Below are 15,726 nucleotides of genomic sequence, written 5' to 3'. Positions count from 1 at the left end.
TTCTTTTTTATGCTATCTTTGTCAGGATTTTTTTATATCATGGTAATGCATACCTGAACCAAGATAGAGACGTATAAAAACCCTCTCAGGAAATATAAATAGCAAAGGGCTCTTTGTGTATTACCTTGAAGAGTTTCCTAGAAATCACCATGAAAGCATCTAGGCTTACTGTCTTCTAAGGAAGCAGTTCTTCAGTTACTTGTACAACTTTATTCCAAAGTGTTTTGGTTTTTTGTTTTGTTTTTTCTTTTGAGGGCGAGGGGTTCCCTTTGACCAGTCTGCCTCATCTTCAATTAATTCTGATAAGGAATGTGTTTTCTGAAAAATAGTTCACCTCATCCATATTTTCACATTTAACAGCACAAAGGTGCATGCGATATTCTCTCCTGTTTTCATCTCCAAATGTTACAATTATTTCATTTTTAATGTTACATATATATTTTTCTCTTATTTCCTTATCATAAGTGCCAGAAATTTCCAATAATTAAGTGATATGTTTCAAAGGATCAGCTCATACTTCTCTTTATAAAGCACACTGACTTGGTCTTGTTTTGTTTTGTGGGGCTGAGGAGTTGTTTGGTTGTTTTGCTCACGTGTCTTTAGAACAGGCTGGGCTTATCCTGGAAAGTCTCCAAAGCAGCCAACATCAGAAACAAAGACGCAGACTCCACCGGCCTTACCTCGATGAGCTTTCTCTCATAGGAGCTTGCAAGTTCTTCAGCAATTTCTCCCGGCTTCTGTTCAGTTACTGTAACTTCTCCATCAACACTCCAAAGATTTGGCACAACTTTAGAGAAAGAGAGACATGTCATAAATATTTCAACAGTATCGAAAACTATTCTCCCAGTGAAAAAAGAAAAAATTCTTCTTTCTCAGATGACTTCAGATTGAAAATGCTCTCAAGAAAAAAAAAAACACACACACACACAAACACACTTACTAATTACTTCAACAATGGGACATTTTCACCTTAGTACAATAAAACGAGTGATAGGGCCTGCACGGTGGTGTGTGCCTGTAGTGTCAGCTGCTCAGGAGGCTGAGGGGAGAGGATTGCTTGAGCCCAGGAGGTCTAGGATGCCATGAGCTATGATTGTGCCAATGTCATCCAGCCTGGGTGACAGAATTAGACTTTGTCACTTTAAAAAAAAAAAAAAAGCGTTAAGCTGTATTTTTAAAATGCAAGAACTGTCATGAGATAGAAGCACAGGAGTCAAGGAATAATCTTGTCACTACTTTCCATTTCAGGAGAAAGCAGGCAATGTTTTGACAGATTTGGCAAGACATAAGAGCCTACATTTGTTCTTTTGTTTTTTTTGGGGGGGGGAGTGGAGGTTTTGTTTTGTTTCATTTGAGATGGGGTCTTGTCTGTCACCCAGGCTGGAGTACAGTGGCACAATCAATCATACAGCTCACTACAGCCTCGAACTCCTGGGCTCAAACAATCCTCCTGCCTCAGCCTCCTAAGTCACTGGGACTGCAGGCATACCCCTGCTGCAACAGGCTAATTCTTTTTTTTTTTTTCTTTTAGTTTTTGTAGAGACAAGTTCTCACTATGTTGACCAGGCTGGTCTTGAACTCCTGGCCTCAAGTGATCCTCCCTCCTCGGCTTCCCAAAGTGCTGAGATTACAGGGGTGAGCCACTGCATTCAGTCCACTTACATCTTTTATATTTGCTAAGTTTCCTTTTCTACAACAAAAAAGTGATCCAGTGAGGTAGTGCCTGCCCACAGCCAGCTGTGGAGCACTAATGGGGGTCAGAATAATGTGAAAAACCAAGGATCAGCATTTGTAAACCATACTTAGGATGACAGCAAGAAAACCTCTAGAAAAACTCGAAAACCAACACAGAACGTCAATGCAAAAGACATGTTAAAGAGACTGGCTCCCAGGTCAGAGCAAGCATGGGCACAGACGGCTCTGAGTAGTGTTTCCATGATTACGTATATGCCCATATACGCCCGCTCTGTAGCGAAGAGCAAATAAAGAAGAACTGGGAATGAACCAGATAGTTCCAAGAGAAGCAGGAAACAAGAACAGGGAAGACCTCCCACACCACGGGCAAAGAAAAAGATCCACAGCATGTTTAAGAACGCGGATTACCCTCAAGCCTCAAAACAAGCATCGACGACGCAGGATCAGTTTCCTGTGTGTTCAGGGACAAGAAACCCCTTGGATGCCCTATCAGCTGTATGGAGCGGGCAGTGAGGCTAAACAACGATCTGAGACTAGCCCCCCAGTGATAGGGGTAGCCTTCAGGGAGAAGGTGAAAGTCAGTAAGGCTGAGCAAAACCAGGAGTCAAAACTGAAGCAACTAAGCCAGGCGGCTAAGCTCCTCGGGCCGCACTGTTAGAGCCTGACGAAGGCTCAAGGTCATGAGTGACAGCAGGGAACATGCAGAAAGAAGCCCTGAGTCCTGGGCCACAAATGCACAGAGTGACCCGATCACAACAGATAACCCCGAATAGTTATGGAAAGAAAAACTGTGAAGAACTCCGTAAAGATGAGAGCCTGAATACAGTAATTTACACTCACATCCTCTCAAAATCCCATTAAACTGTCAATTGAGGCTGGGCTCGGTGGCTCACGCCTGTAATGCCAGCACTTTTGGGAGGCTAAGGCGAGTGGATCACTTGAGGTCAGGAGTTCAAAACCAGCCTGGCCAACATGGAGAAACCGTCTCTACTAAAACTACAAAAATCAGCTGGGCATGGTGGCACACTCCTGTATTCCTAGCTACTTGGGGGGGCTGAAGCAGGAGAATCAAATGAAACAGGGAGACAGAGACTGCAGCGAGCCGAGATCGTGCCACTGCACCCCAGCCTGGGCAACACAGCAAGACTCTGTCTCAAAAAAAAAAAAAAAAAAAAGGCAAATTAAAATGTTTCCTATGAGGCGATGATGAATATGGGAAGTACCCTGATTTGATCATTAAATTTCGTATACATGTATCATAATATCACACACTACCCCATACATACGTACAATTATTACGTGTCAAAAACAATAATAAAAGCAAAAAAAAAAAAAGGGTTTTTATAAAGGCATCGCTCAAAAAAAAAGAATTGGAGAGGAAACAACAAAATTACAGAAGCTGAGAATCAGGTAGATGACTGATAAGTTACTTGACAGGCCAGAGAAAATTTCATTCCTAAATAAACATGCGTGCCACCAAAATAATATCTGATGAGAATGGAATGATTCACAAAAGGCTAATGAATTGTTAGCACGAGACACCTCTGGAAGTGAGGGTGAACACAGGACTAGAAAGCGAAAGAAAGGTTTTAAAAGTCTGTTTAAGAAGCGATTAGCAGAATATACAGGTTTATTCTCTGGAGAAAACGCGGTAGGTCTGGACTGAGTTGAGGTTGGGGTATTCTATTTTTTTAGTGGAGAGAGAAAAGTAACACACACTCAACTTCTGAGCTTCTCCCATTCTTCTTCCCTCTCCCCAGCCCCACTCATTCCCAGAATAGCAGGCAGGCAGCATTTGCCTCTAAGCCAGGGAAGGGAAAGGTATTCTCCCAGGAATCTGAAAAAGCTTTGGAGACCAGGGGTAGTTCTCCAGTGGAATGCCACAGCCAGATCACCCCAAGAGGCCCAAAGTCAGTGTTCATGGAGCTTCGAATCAATTTCTAATCGCACTCCAACACCTCCGTAGACATCTAGAAATCACCTCCCATTTGAGAAAAGCACCTAAGAACTTTATGAAAGACTGAGATGAAAGATTGAGACAGGAATAAACAGAGAAAAGCAACTTGCAGGAAAGAGAGACTATTTAGGGAAAACACTTCAAAAGCAAACTGTTGGTAATATTTCCAGAGAGAGAGGAGGAGACAGTGTAGTCATGAAATAAGAATAGGGAGATATTTAAAAGAGGAGAAAAAGAAAAACACAAAGCACACAAAAGCCCTTTTACAGAGTGAACTATAACAGCAGAAACAGAACAGGGACTATAAGGGAAAGGGTAGCAAAATTTCCAGAAAATAAGAGGCAACGAATAACAAAATGGAATACAAGCGTGGGTGACATGGCGACGCCCCACCTCTGCAAAAACCACCAAAATTAGTGCGGTGTGGTGCCACGTGCCTGTAGTCCCAGGCACTTGGGAGGCTGAGGTGGGAGGCTTGCTTGAGCCTGGCAGGCAGAGGTTGCAGTGAACTGAGATGGTGTCACTGCACTCCATCCTGGGCCACAGAGCAAGACCCTGTCCCCCCCCCAAAAAAAAACAGGGGGGGGAAGAGAGAACTACAAGTCCAAATGAGAAGAGATCAAGAAAGGAGAAAAAGATAACACACAGAAGAGGAAAGCAAAGATATAATTCAGAGTCAACAGAAACGAGGGGCAGGATGGAAGAGTTCAATGAATGTCCAGCAAAATGGACAAAAGCAAGCCTCGCTCACAGACTTCAGAACACAGGAGACAGAGAAGACAGCCTACCAACTGCTGAAGTAGAGGAAGAATTTTTACAAACGATAAAAACTAGAAATGGCGTAGGATTTCTAAACAGCAACACGGAAAGCTAGAAAACAATGAAGAAACATCTTCAACATCCTGAAGAAAAATGATTTCGAGCCTTAAATTATATACCCAGGCAAGCCACGTGAGAGGCAGGATAAAGGCATTTTCAGACACGTGTCCTTGCAGAAACTTTACCTCGCACCTAAAGAAGAGAAGAAATCTAGGAATTGTAAAGATATAGGGGATCTGACACAAAAGTGAGCCAGAGAACTTTTCATAGTAACAAAAAAGCAGAAACAACCCAAATGACTATCACCTGGTAAGTCAACAAGATGTGGTCTAGGCATGCAGGGGAGTTCTATTCAGACATGAGAGGACTGAAGAGCCAACTCACGCTGCAACACGGATAGACCGTGAGAGCATTCAGCCAGGAGAAAGAAGCCAGATCCAAAAGGCTGCAGATTACCCAATCCCACGCACACAAAATGTCCATAGGTCTTGGCTGCCAGGGTCTGGGGGTAGGAGGGATGAAGACTGACTGCTATAGGGTATGAGGTTTCTTTGGGGCACAACAAAAATGTTCTGGAATTAGAGAGTGGTGATGGTTGCACAGTTTGTGAATATAAAAACCACTGAGGGTAGGGGGTGGTGGCTCACACCTGTAATCCCAGCACTTCGGGAGGTCCAGGTGGGTGCATCATCTGAGGTCAAGTGTTCGAGACCAGCTGGCCAACATGGTGAAACCCCATCTCTACTAAAAATACAAAAATTAGCCAGGCATGGTGGTATGCGCCTGTAACCCCAACTACTCAGGAGGCTGAGGCAGGAGAATTGCTTGAACTCGGGAGGCAGAGGTTGCAGTGAGCCAAGATCCCACCATTGCACTCCAGCCTGAGCAACAAGAGGAAAACTCCATCTTAAAAACAAACAAACACAAACAAACAAAAACCCAAAAAAAACCTCCACTGAAATTATGTACTCTCAAAGGGTGAGCTGTATGTCATGTGCATTATATCTCAAGAAAGTTGTTAAGAAAAAAACTGAGTGGAGAATGTGGGCCCACAAGCAGCAGAGTTCTGGCTCGAGTAGGCCAGAATGCACCAGGAGAGACTGCCTTGGGTGCAAGTGGGAGGCAGCTTGAAGTGCCTGAATGTACCAGGGGGATTTACACACTGAGGACGAACGTGCAGTTGAATTAAGTATTAACACCAGAGAAATCAAGAGATCGTGCAGGAAAAACGATCATGCATCTCACAGCTGTGGAGAGCATTTCCAGTTATAATAATGTAATCACTGAATACTGATCTAACCAAAATGAGGATACGACTGTGCCAGAGGATGTGGAGCCGTGTGTGCGTTTTCTGAAGGTGGAGCAGTCAAAGACAGTTACCCTTCCTCTTCCACAACGAGAAATAGGTGACTCCCACAATTGAAAAATAAAAACGTGGCAACAGGCATGTTGATCAGAGATACGGAGGCAACAACCCAAAGCATGAGTGGCAAAGTTTCAAAGAGGGGCTTCTGAAGGGTGGGAAGTGGCAGACGGTGACAGCCAGAGGCCTCCTGTCTTTTGTAATAAAGCTAAGAGAACCAATGACTTTATCTATGTGCCTGCAAAGTTTTGATTTAAAGACACAAACAAAATTATGTGTAAACTATGATTATATGTTAGTGATATGTAAACTATGTAATCAGAATTTGAGGGGAGCCTGCCCTTAGCCATGGGACTTAGAAAAGTCAGGTAAGGGAGCAGAGGAGCCCGTCGGCAGGGCAACCAGGAGACAGATGCCTTGGCAGGCACCGCACTTTGAAGCTGGCTACAGCTGCCCAGCAGAGCCTGGCGCTAATATATACCCAAGATGGCAGACTCACAGCCCTGCTCTGCCCCTGACTCCAAATGATCTCCTCATCTTGGCCAGGCCCAGCCTGCTGCCCTCTGCAAGGAAGTCCTGCTCATCATGATTCATTCAATCCGCTTCAAGTCCAATCAAGCCACTGGCCTCCTATCCCCAAGTCACCAGGCTCCTGTCCCCAAGGCACCAGCCCCTCTATGACTGTATTTAAGAAGAATCAGCAACCTTCAACACCGGGGTGGTAGAGATGCAGAAATAAGCTTTTTAACCTTGAAGCCTTGGGGAAAGACCCTGAACAGTCATGAATTTATAGAAGTTCTCTTAGCAACTAGCCAGGCAACCTTCCCTAGCAACTACCTGACCTCCTCGCTGCCCTGGTTCAGTTTTAGCAAGCATGCCAAAAACTTCAATTCCATGTATGAAATAATACAAAATTAAGCCTAACTATATCATACTTTCCTCATCAGTAGGCAGCTTCATATATAGACCCCAGGCAGTGTGCAGTGGCTCACGCCTGGAATCCCAGCACTTCAGGAGGCTAAGGCAGGCGGATCACTTGCGGATAGGAGTTTGAAACCAGCCCGGTCAACAGGGTGAAACCCTGGTCTCCACTAAAAATGCAAAAATTTTTAAAATTTTTTTAAATGCAAAAATTTCAAAAATTAGCCGGGCATGGTGGCACACGCCTGTAAACCCAGCCACTTGAGAGACTTAGGCAGGAGAACCCAGGAGGCGAAGGTTGCAGTGAGCCAAGATCACACCACTGCACTCCAGCTTGGGCAACAGAGTGGGATCTGTCTCAAAAAAAAAAAATAAAAACAAAAAAAAACAAAGATTGTCCCAACGCCCCCTTTCCCTTGGTATTCACATTCTTAAATAATCCCTACCCCTTGAGCATAGGCTGGACTTGTTGACTCACCTCTAATAAACAGACTATGGCAGAAGAGATGGGGTTTCACCTCTAAGATGAAGTTATGAAGCCTGCTGCTTCTGTGTGAGGTGGCCTTTCTTGTTCATTTATTCTTATGAGGTCCATAGGAGAACTCTCATTTATACATTTATACAAGAGAGCTCTCCTACGGAGAGAATCTCATGGCAAGGAACCGATGCACGCAGCCAACAGCCCCCATGAGCCACACGAGGGGCAGTGCGCCCTCCTCTAGTGGAGCCTTGGGACAACTGCAGCCTCCAACTGACACCTTGATACAGCCATAGAAGAGACCCTGAGCCAGGCATGTGGCTAAGCCACACCCAGGCTGTCTATCCCGCACAAACTGTGAGATAGTAAATGTTTGTTGTTTTAAGTCATCTAACTGTGGGGTAATTTGTTACACAATAGTTAACTAATGTAGAGTCTCTAACCATTCCATAGTTACTTCTTGAGAGGCCACTTTATTTATTTATTTTTTTTTTTTTAATTTATTTTTTTTTTTTATTTTGAGAGAGTCTCATTCTGTCACCCAGGCTGGAGTGCAATGGTGCGATCTCGGTTCACTGCAGCCTCCACCTCTCTGGTTCAAGTCATTCTCCTGCCTCAGTCTCCTGAGTAGCTGGGATTACAGGAGCGTGCCACTACACCCAGCTAATTTTTTGTATTTTTAGTAAAGATGGAGTTTCACCATGTTGGCCAGGCGGATATCGAACACCCAACCGCAGGTGATCTGCCCGCCTCGCCCTCCCAAAGTGCTGGGATTACAGACATGAGCCACCATGCCCAGCCAAGAGACCACTTTAAATTAGACTGAGTTAGACTGTGAAGTTACAGAGACGGTGATATCATTCCATGTAGATGACATGTACAAAAAAAAAAAAACTAGGAGGTAAATGTGCCATGTTGCTCGACAGCATAAGGATTAATATTTACAAAGTGAGGGAATTGACTGAACAGGTTAGACGTCTCCCACCTCTCACAAAGGTGAGTATGGGGGGTCAAGTCGTGAGAGGCCATTTATCCCATGAGGCTAAATTCATTCAAGCACATCAGATTTATTTTCAAGTTGAGAAGGTTCATTTGCCTTGGGAGTAAAACAACATCTGGGTATTAAGCAAGGCAGCACAATTAAAGTCTGAGTAATGTCAAGTCATTTGAGAGACAAAAATAACAGATGACAACACCATTCTACACTCTTCGCACATGCCCCCAATAAACCAATCAATTTGTAAAGAATCAATTGTGACCGAATTCTGAAAGTCAAATCTAAACAATAAATACAAACATTTGCAACCGATCAAACTATAACTTTTCTAAGTTGCATCTTCCCTGAGGGTGATCTATGAGTTTTAAAACTGAAAGAATGGGGCTGGACATGGTGGCTCACATCTGTAATCTCTGGGGCTTTGGGAGGCCAAGGTGGGTGGATCACTTGAGGTCAGGAGTTCGAGACCAGCCTGGCCAACATGGTGAAACCCCATCTCTACTTAAAATACAAAACTTAGCTGGGCGTGGTGGTGTGTGCTTGTAATCCCAGCTACTCCAGAGGCTGAAGCAGGAGAATCGCTTGAATCTGGGAGATGGAAACTGCAGTGACCCATGATTGCACCACTGCACTCCGGCCTGGGCAACAGAGTGAGACTCCATCTCAAAATAATGATAATAATAATGTAAAATAAAATGGAAAGAACGACAATTTAATACCCCAAGAGAAAAACATACTTATCTATTCATGTCGATGATAGTTCGCAGTGACTTAAAAACAGAAGGCTTCAAGACACTGGTTAGCAATGCAATCTGAAATGCATTAACAATTTCCGCCCATATTCTGAGTTACCTTGACAGTGTTCATAACTTTATATTTTGCCCTGGTCAAGGACTGCATGAAAAGTACATCCGCTGGAATCCAAGAAGACAGAAGCTTTCATCTATATGGCTGGATATTTCCATGTTCAATCAGAAACTTACTTTATGCTTAAAAAGCTCAAATAGAAAGATAGGTCAAAAAGCAAAAAGAAAGGCTGCATTTAATTTCCAATTTTCTAATTAAAATTTGAAAACTATATCCATATATAACGGGGTGTCACAGAAATCAAAATAATGATACTGCTTCAATTTATTTACATAGCACTGCAGATCACACAGTACTTTCACATCAGACTCTCACTGGAGCCTCCAAGCAGGATGCAGCCTGGCCATTTTAATCTCGTGCCAAATGTGAAGATGGTGATGCTATTAACTGGGATTTCCCATTGAGCCAATCAACCTAGTTAACATCTACCTTATTCATGGGAAAAATCCACTCTCTACTTACTTGCCTGTACTCTGAATAGTCAGCAACTTTCTCCTGTGTCTCCCTGATGGCATAATTATAAAAGTTCCACTCCAAATGGGAAAATAATGATTTGGCAAAAACAAGAAGCCTTCTCTCTCTACATTCAAATAGACATGGAGACTGGGTTTGGTAGAAGTATACAGACACTGATGTTCAATAAGAACTAATTTTCATGCTCCAGAAAAAGCTGTGGGTTAGTCAGTACCATCAGCAGGTCATCTAAACTTAGAGAACATTCATAACTTTTCATCTCATCGCAGCCGGCCGTATCTGTTTGGGGGTATCTGTGTTAAGTTGTCTAAAATAGGTGGAAACAGTGCTGGGCTTGCTAGCAGGCACCAGAGAACACACAGGGTTTTCTATCTAAATTAAGTGAAACTTCTGAGACCGTGGAGAGCGGCATGGCAAACAGCATGATGAGGTTACTGTTTTGCTTTCAATGTGAACAAGCTGAGCATGACCCAGATGCAAACAGCGTGAGATGCTGCTGGCGAAAATAAAGAATCATTTTAAATTCAGAGATGGTTTCCTAGGACATTCGAATGCACACAATGAGGTATGCCCAGGTCCCATAACAACAGGCAAGGTTCTGTGTCTAAGGAAATTTGGGACACTTTACAGTTCCAAAGGAGAAAGGATCCTTCCAAGTCAGATGCCAATGATGTCTACAAGACACCAGGTACCCACAGAGTTCCAACAAAGGAAATGGACTTCCTAACAGTAACATCCACCATCTTCAAGCGCTCACTGTGGCAAAGGGAGAAACACGGGCAACAAGACCCAGGAGCTCTGCAGTGAAACAGATCCTGGGAGTCAAAGTCTGGCTCCACCGCTTAGCAGGGATGACTTTGGGCAAGTCTTTCATTTAGTTCCTACACAACCAGCTACTGAAGGTTTATTACCTGCCAGGTACCAGGCACTAGAGATACAGGGATATATCAAGAGGGGGAAAGGTGAGTGCCCATAAGAAGCTGACGTTCCAGTGAGGAGACTCAGAAACCCAAGAAGTGACTATTTAATATGCCAGGCCAGGAGAAGGGCTAGAGGAAGTTAAAGCATGAGAAAATGACGGTGGAGAATGCTAGTTAAATAAGGTTTGAGGAAAGGCCTCTCTAGGGAGGCGCTGTCTGAGCAGAGACTGGGATAAGGCAGGGGAGTGAGCCCCACACAGCCCGAGAGAGAACGTTCCCGGGAACTGCAAATGCAAAGGGCCTGGGGTGGGCACCCATGTGTTCTACCAACAGTGAGGAAGCCCCGCGTGGCTAAAGGACAAACGAAGGAGGGAGACATTGGCAGGAAATGAGAACAGAGAGGGGACAGGAAGGGTTTGCAGGCTATGGTATTTTATTCCGAGCAAAACAAGCAGCCCCTGGAGGATTCAGAAGAAGTGGGATGATTGGTCTTTTTTAAGGATCACTCCACGGGGTATATGCCGTGCAGAGGCTGGGAGGTCGAACCCAGGAAGTGAACAGCTCAGATCTCCCTCCAAGAGATAACTTGCCATTCCACTGCAAGGAATGCAGTTACCCAACAGCCTCCAGCTACAGCACCTTCCAGTTGTGCTGCTCTTCCTGGACATTCCTGGTCAACAGCTCAGCATACATGGCTGCTCCCGCAGCGTGAGGGAGGTTCCAGTGCCCTGCCGTGGTCTCCGGCTCCAGCACAAACCCAAATCCACAGGCAGCCATAAAGGTGCTAAGGGGCTACTGCCTATAGGCCCCCAGGAGCACAGCACGGCCTGGACAATTTAACAGTCCCGCTTGAGGCTTCAAACACCACGGCATGAAATCTCTATTTCAGAGCTGAGAAAATGGAGGGCTGAGTTTTTAGAAAACCCTGTCAATGATGAAACCAGTGATGCAAACCCCAGCCTGCCTAATTTCAAAATCCCCCACTTGGGACAGACATCCAAGGCCATGTGTTAAACACCAAAGGGAGCCTACTCCCCTGCATGCCACACACACACACACACACACACACACACACACACACACACACACACACAGTGTCTGTCTCTGTCTCTCTCTCTCTCTCATACCCATGCTAACATTTTTGGTTGTCCACTCATGATTTAAGAAAACTATAAACTTTAACCTTTCCAAAAAGTTGAAACCGAATGCTTTAAAAACACATCATACAAACCTACTTCCCAGGTAATGGATTCTCCACTAAAAAGCAAGGGGCTCCAGTGATCTCCAAACCAAGAAAACACTACCCAAAAAGTACAGACTTGGCTCACTGTAATCCCAGCATTTTGGGAGGCTGAGGTGGGCGGATCACTTGAGGTCAGGAGTTCGAGACCAGCCTGGTCAACATGCTGAAACCCCATCTCTACTAAAAATACAAAACTTAGCTGGGCATGGTAACATGCACCTGTAATCCCAGCTACTCGGGAGGCTGAGGCAGGAGAATCGCTTGAACCCAGGAGGTGAAGGCTGCAGTGACCAGAGATCACACTAGTGTACTCCAGCCTGGGCGACAGAGTGAGACTCTATCTCAAAAAAAAAAAAAGTACAGACTTGACTGTATCCCTCAAGAACAAGACCAAGACCAAGACCAAGACCAAGAACCATGTTGTCTGAGTGGCATATTCTTTTTCTATAACAGATGGAGAATTGCAGATGATCAATAGTGTGGGCAGAGACACAAGCCATCCCTGGGTTCAAATCTTGGCTCTGTCACAGTGACACTGTAATTCATAATAGGAAATACATCTATTTGATTTTGCAACATTTGCTGACATACAGCTTCCAAAGTCCCTTGGAATCTCCCAAGTGACAGGTGGTGTTTTGCATGCTACCGAGATGACTGGTAGATGGGGGCCGCTGCATGGTCTCCAGAGAGGCTGGTTGGTCAGAAGCACAGGTGATAACACGGACTTGCAACTGGCATCTGAAGTAGGGGCAGTCCTGGGACTAAGAGCTTACCCTATGGGGTCCTGTCAGAACTGAATTGAACGGTAAGGAGCCCGGCTGGTGTTGGAGAACTGCCTGGCGTGGAGGAAACTCCCCCACACATGACAGTAGAAATGGTGTGTTAAGAGTGGTGTGAGTATAAAAGGAAAAGCAACTTGGGGCTCGGTGCAGTGGCTCACGCCAGCAATCCCAGTGCTTTGGGAGGCTGAGGCAGGAGGATCGCTTGAGCCAAGTAGCTCAAGACCAGCCTGGGCAACATGGTGAGACCCTGTTTCTATCTTAAAAAAAGAAAACCCCAATTTGTTTTTCCCTACAGTTGTCACTAACTAGCAGATCTTGGACTCATGACTTCCTTTCTCTGAACCTCAGTTTCCTCATTTGTAAAATGGGGATAACGGTAACTCTTGGAAGAATTAAACATGAGAAAAACAGAAATTACTTTCCATTCTCACATCAAGTGTCAAAGATATGAGAGTTTTCTTTATTTTTTGAGACAGGGTCTCTCACTGTCACCCTGACTGGAGTGCAGTGATACAATCATGGCTTACTTCAGTCTCGACATCCCCGGGCTCAGGTGATCCTCTACCTCAGCCTCCCAAGTAGCTGGGACTACAGGCCTGTGCCACCAAACCCAGCTAATTTTTGTACCTTTTTTTTTTTTTTGGTAGAGTTGAGGTTTCGCCATGTTTTCCACGCTGGTCTCAAACTCCTAGGCACAAGTGATCGCCCAACTTGGTCTCTCAAGGTGCTAGGATTATAGGCATGAGCCACTGTGCCTGGCCGATATGAGAATTTTTTAAAAAACAAATGCGAGAGTGAGAGCCTGCCCTCTTTTTAAAATCAGAACACCTCTCCATTAAGTTTCATGTCTCATGTGTCTTTCCTGAGAAATCTGCTCACCTGTTTCGAAGATGCATCTCTCTTCCAAGAGATCAGCTAAATATATAACGCATGCACGGGGACAGCTGGGAATGGCTGTTGCATAAACTCAAAGCTGTCATCACACCCTTCCCCAGCCACAGTCCCACCTGCTCACGTGACGGAGCCCAGGAGAGGCTCCGATGGAAACTTCAGAGTTGTGTTCCTCCCTCTAAGTGAAAAGTAGTTTGTGACAGTGAAAACCACTTCTTTGCTAGAATAAAACACGCGGACAGCTGTGCCAGACAGGGTGATTTCCTGCCCTCAACCGAGTGGTGCAGAAGTATTTGCTCGAAAGAACTCTGGGCCCTAACTGCACTCTACAGACTCAAAAAAGGAAGTGTCAGCTTGTCAGCAAAGGGCCAGGGTATCATGGATCACCCCAAATGTTGTTTTAAAACAGCTCATTCGAAAACAAAAAACAAAAACAAAAACAAAAAACAGTTCATTCCAAACAGCAGATGTATCTGGGTTCAAAAATTAAACTAGTAACAGAAATGCATGTAGTATGGTTCTATTTTGGTGAGAGTGGAAAGATATCATCCAGGTATGTACATGGTGGTCTGAGCACAAAGGACACACTCAGGCTGTTAACTGTTGTGCCCTGTGGTATGGAGGGCAATAGATAATAAGTGTTTTCATCCTAAACCTCTGAAGCATTTATTTATTTACTTTATTTTATTTTATTTTATTTTATTTTTTTTGAGACAGAGTCTCGCTCTGTCACCCAGGCTGCCGTGCAGTGGCATGATCTTGGCTCACTGTAACCTCTGCCTCCAAGGTTCAAGAGATTCTCCTCCCTCGGCCTCCCAAGTAGGTGAAACTACAGGCACTTGCCATCACGCCCGGCTAATTTCTGTATTTTCAGTAGAGACAGGGTTTCACCATGTTAGCCAGGCTCGTCTCAAACTCCTGACCACAGGTAACCCTCTGGCTTTAACCTCCCAAAGTGCTGGGATTACAAACGTGAGCCTCAGCACCCGGCCCTGTGAAGCATTTCTATTTGGTGCAATAAGCACATGTGACTTCTGTAATTCATTCTTAAAGCAGCAGAGTTATACATATAAGAGGCGGAAACTGCTTGTTTGTAAGGCCTGGGTTTATGGAACAAAGCCTTCCTCAGGAAATTACTGTGCAACCTGCCCTTAAGAAGAGAATCTTGGAATTTCAAAAGCCCATGCAGAGGATTTCACAGAACTGCCTCAATCCTCGGACTCTATGCCATACCACAGGCAGTTAGATATGGCGCAGCTAAAAAACGATGCATGTCAACAGAGTGAGGACATGACACTGCAAAAGGCACAAGGGCTGGAGCCACACAGACCTGGGTTCAAATCCCAGCTCAGTCACTTTCTGCAAAGGGCTCAGCTGCCCGGCACACAGTCTCCTGCCCAGAACGAAGAGAATAATCACACCTTTCTTGCAGGTTAACATTAGAGGAGACATCGAGGAAGGGCTGAATCAACCAGAAGGGTGCCTGGTCCAGAAAGCATGCTCCATGGATGGCAATGGTGGTGGAGGGCGCTGGAGTCATTAATAGAACATCAGATCATGACCTTGACCGTCTACCTCGATTAGAAGCTTCAAAAGGGCAAAAACTCCATCTAGTTTCTCAGAACCCATGAAACATCCACAGATTGAACTCTCATTCCTTCCTGACTGAATTACTGACCAATACCTCACTTAAGCCTTACTATAAAAACTTGGCAAAAAAAAATTTATTTATATATAAATAATAAATATATATATACACACACACACATATTATATTTACATATATATATATAAACGAAGAAAAAATGTGTCACTCTCACTAGGGATGCCATCCAACTAACAAGGTGCATTTAACATGGCTTTATAATGTTTTCTCTTTATTTCTTTAAAAAGTTATTTTCTCAAATTATATAAGTAATATATGTTCACTGCAGGGAAAATATATATCCATTTTTAAATGTGTATGGCCCTTGTACATATGCCAGACCCCTGCAAATCAAGGAATAGGGACAGGGTATAAATCCCAACAAGGCCAACAAGTTGTATGATAACCTGTTAGATTTCTAGAAAGCTCATTCTCTCTCATGGGGTCCATACAACTATTCAAGATGCTGGGGCTGGGCACAGTGGCTCACGCCTGCCATCCCAGCACTTTTGGAGGCCGAGGCAGGCGGACCACCTGAGGTCAGCAGTTTGACACCAGCCTGGCCAACATGGCAGAAACCTGTCTCTACTAAAAACATAAAAATTAGCTGGGCGTGATGGTGGCTGTAATCCTAGCTACTCAGGAGGAGGTCGAAGAATCGCTTGTACCCAGGA

The 15,726-nt window shown here is 44.5% G+C and overlaps 1 protein-coding gene across 12 annotated transcripts in view; it reads right to left on the bottom strand.

Annotated features, from left to right (window-relative positions):
- SNX29 (sorting nexin 29) overlaps positions 1 to 15,726 on the bottom strand; it is a 589,214-nt gene that overhangs the window by 295,859 nt on the left and 277,629 nt on the right. For 11 of the 12 annotated variants that reach the window (XR_012429267.1, XR_012429268.1, XM_005591284.5 and 8 more), the window contains one exon: positions 681 to 787. Coding sequence is in view for 10 of the 12 variants with exons in the window: in XM_005591284.5 (XP_005591341.3) it covers positions 681 to 787 (107 nt within the window). In the remaining 2 variants the exon portion in view is untranslated. Of the gene's footprint in view, positions 1 to 439; positions 788 to 15,726 lie in introns of those variants that run through there. The other variant, XM_065537184.2, reaches the window with a different exon arrangement.

The sequence above is a fragment of the Macaca fascicularis genome, chromosome 20 (genome assembly GCF_037993035.2).
Source record: "Macaca fascicularis isolate 582-1 chromosome 20, T2T-MFA8v1.1".
Lineage (NCBI taxonomy): Eukaryota > Metazoa > Chordata > Mammalia > Primates > Cercopithecidae > Macaca > Macaca fascicularis.
The sequence above is the reverse complement of the archived record's forward strand: the minus strand, read 5'-3'. Positions and strand labels throughout refer to the sequence as shown.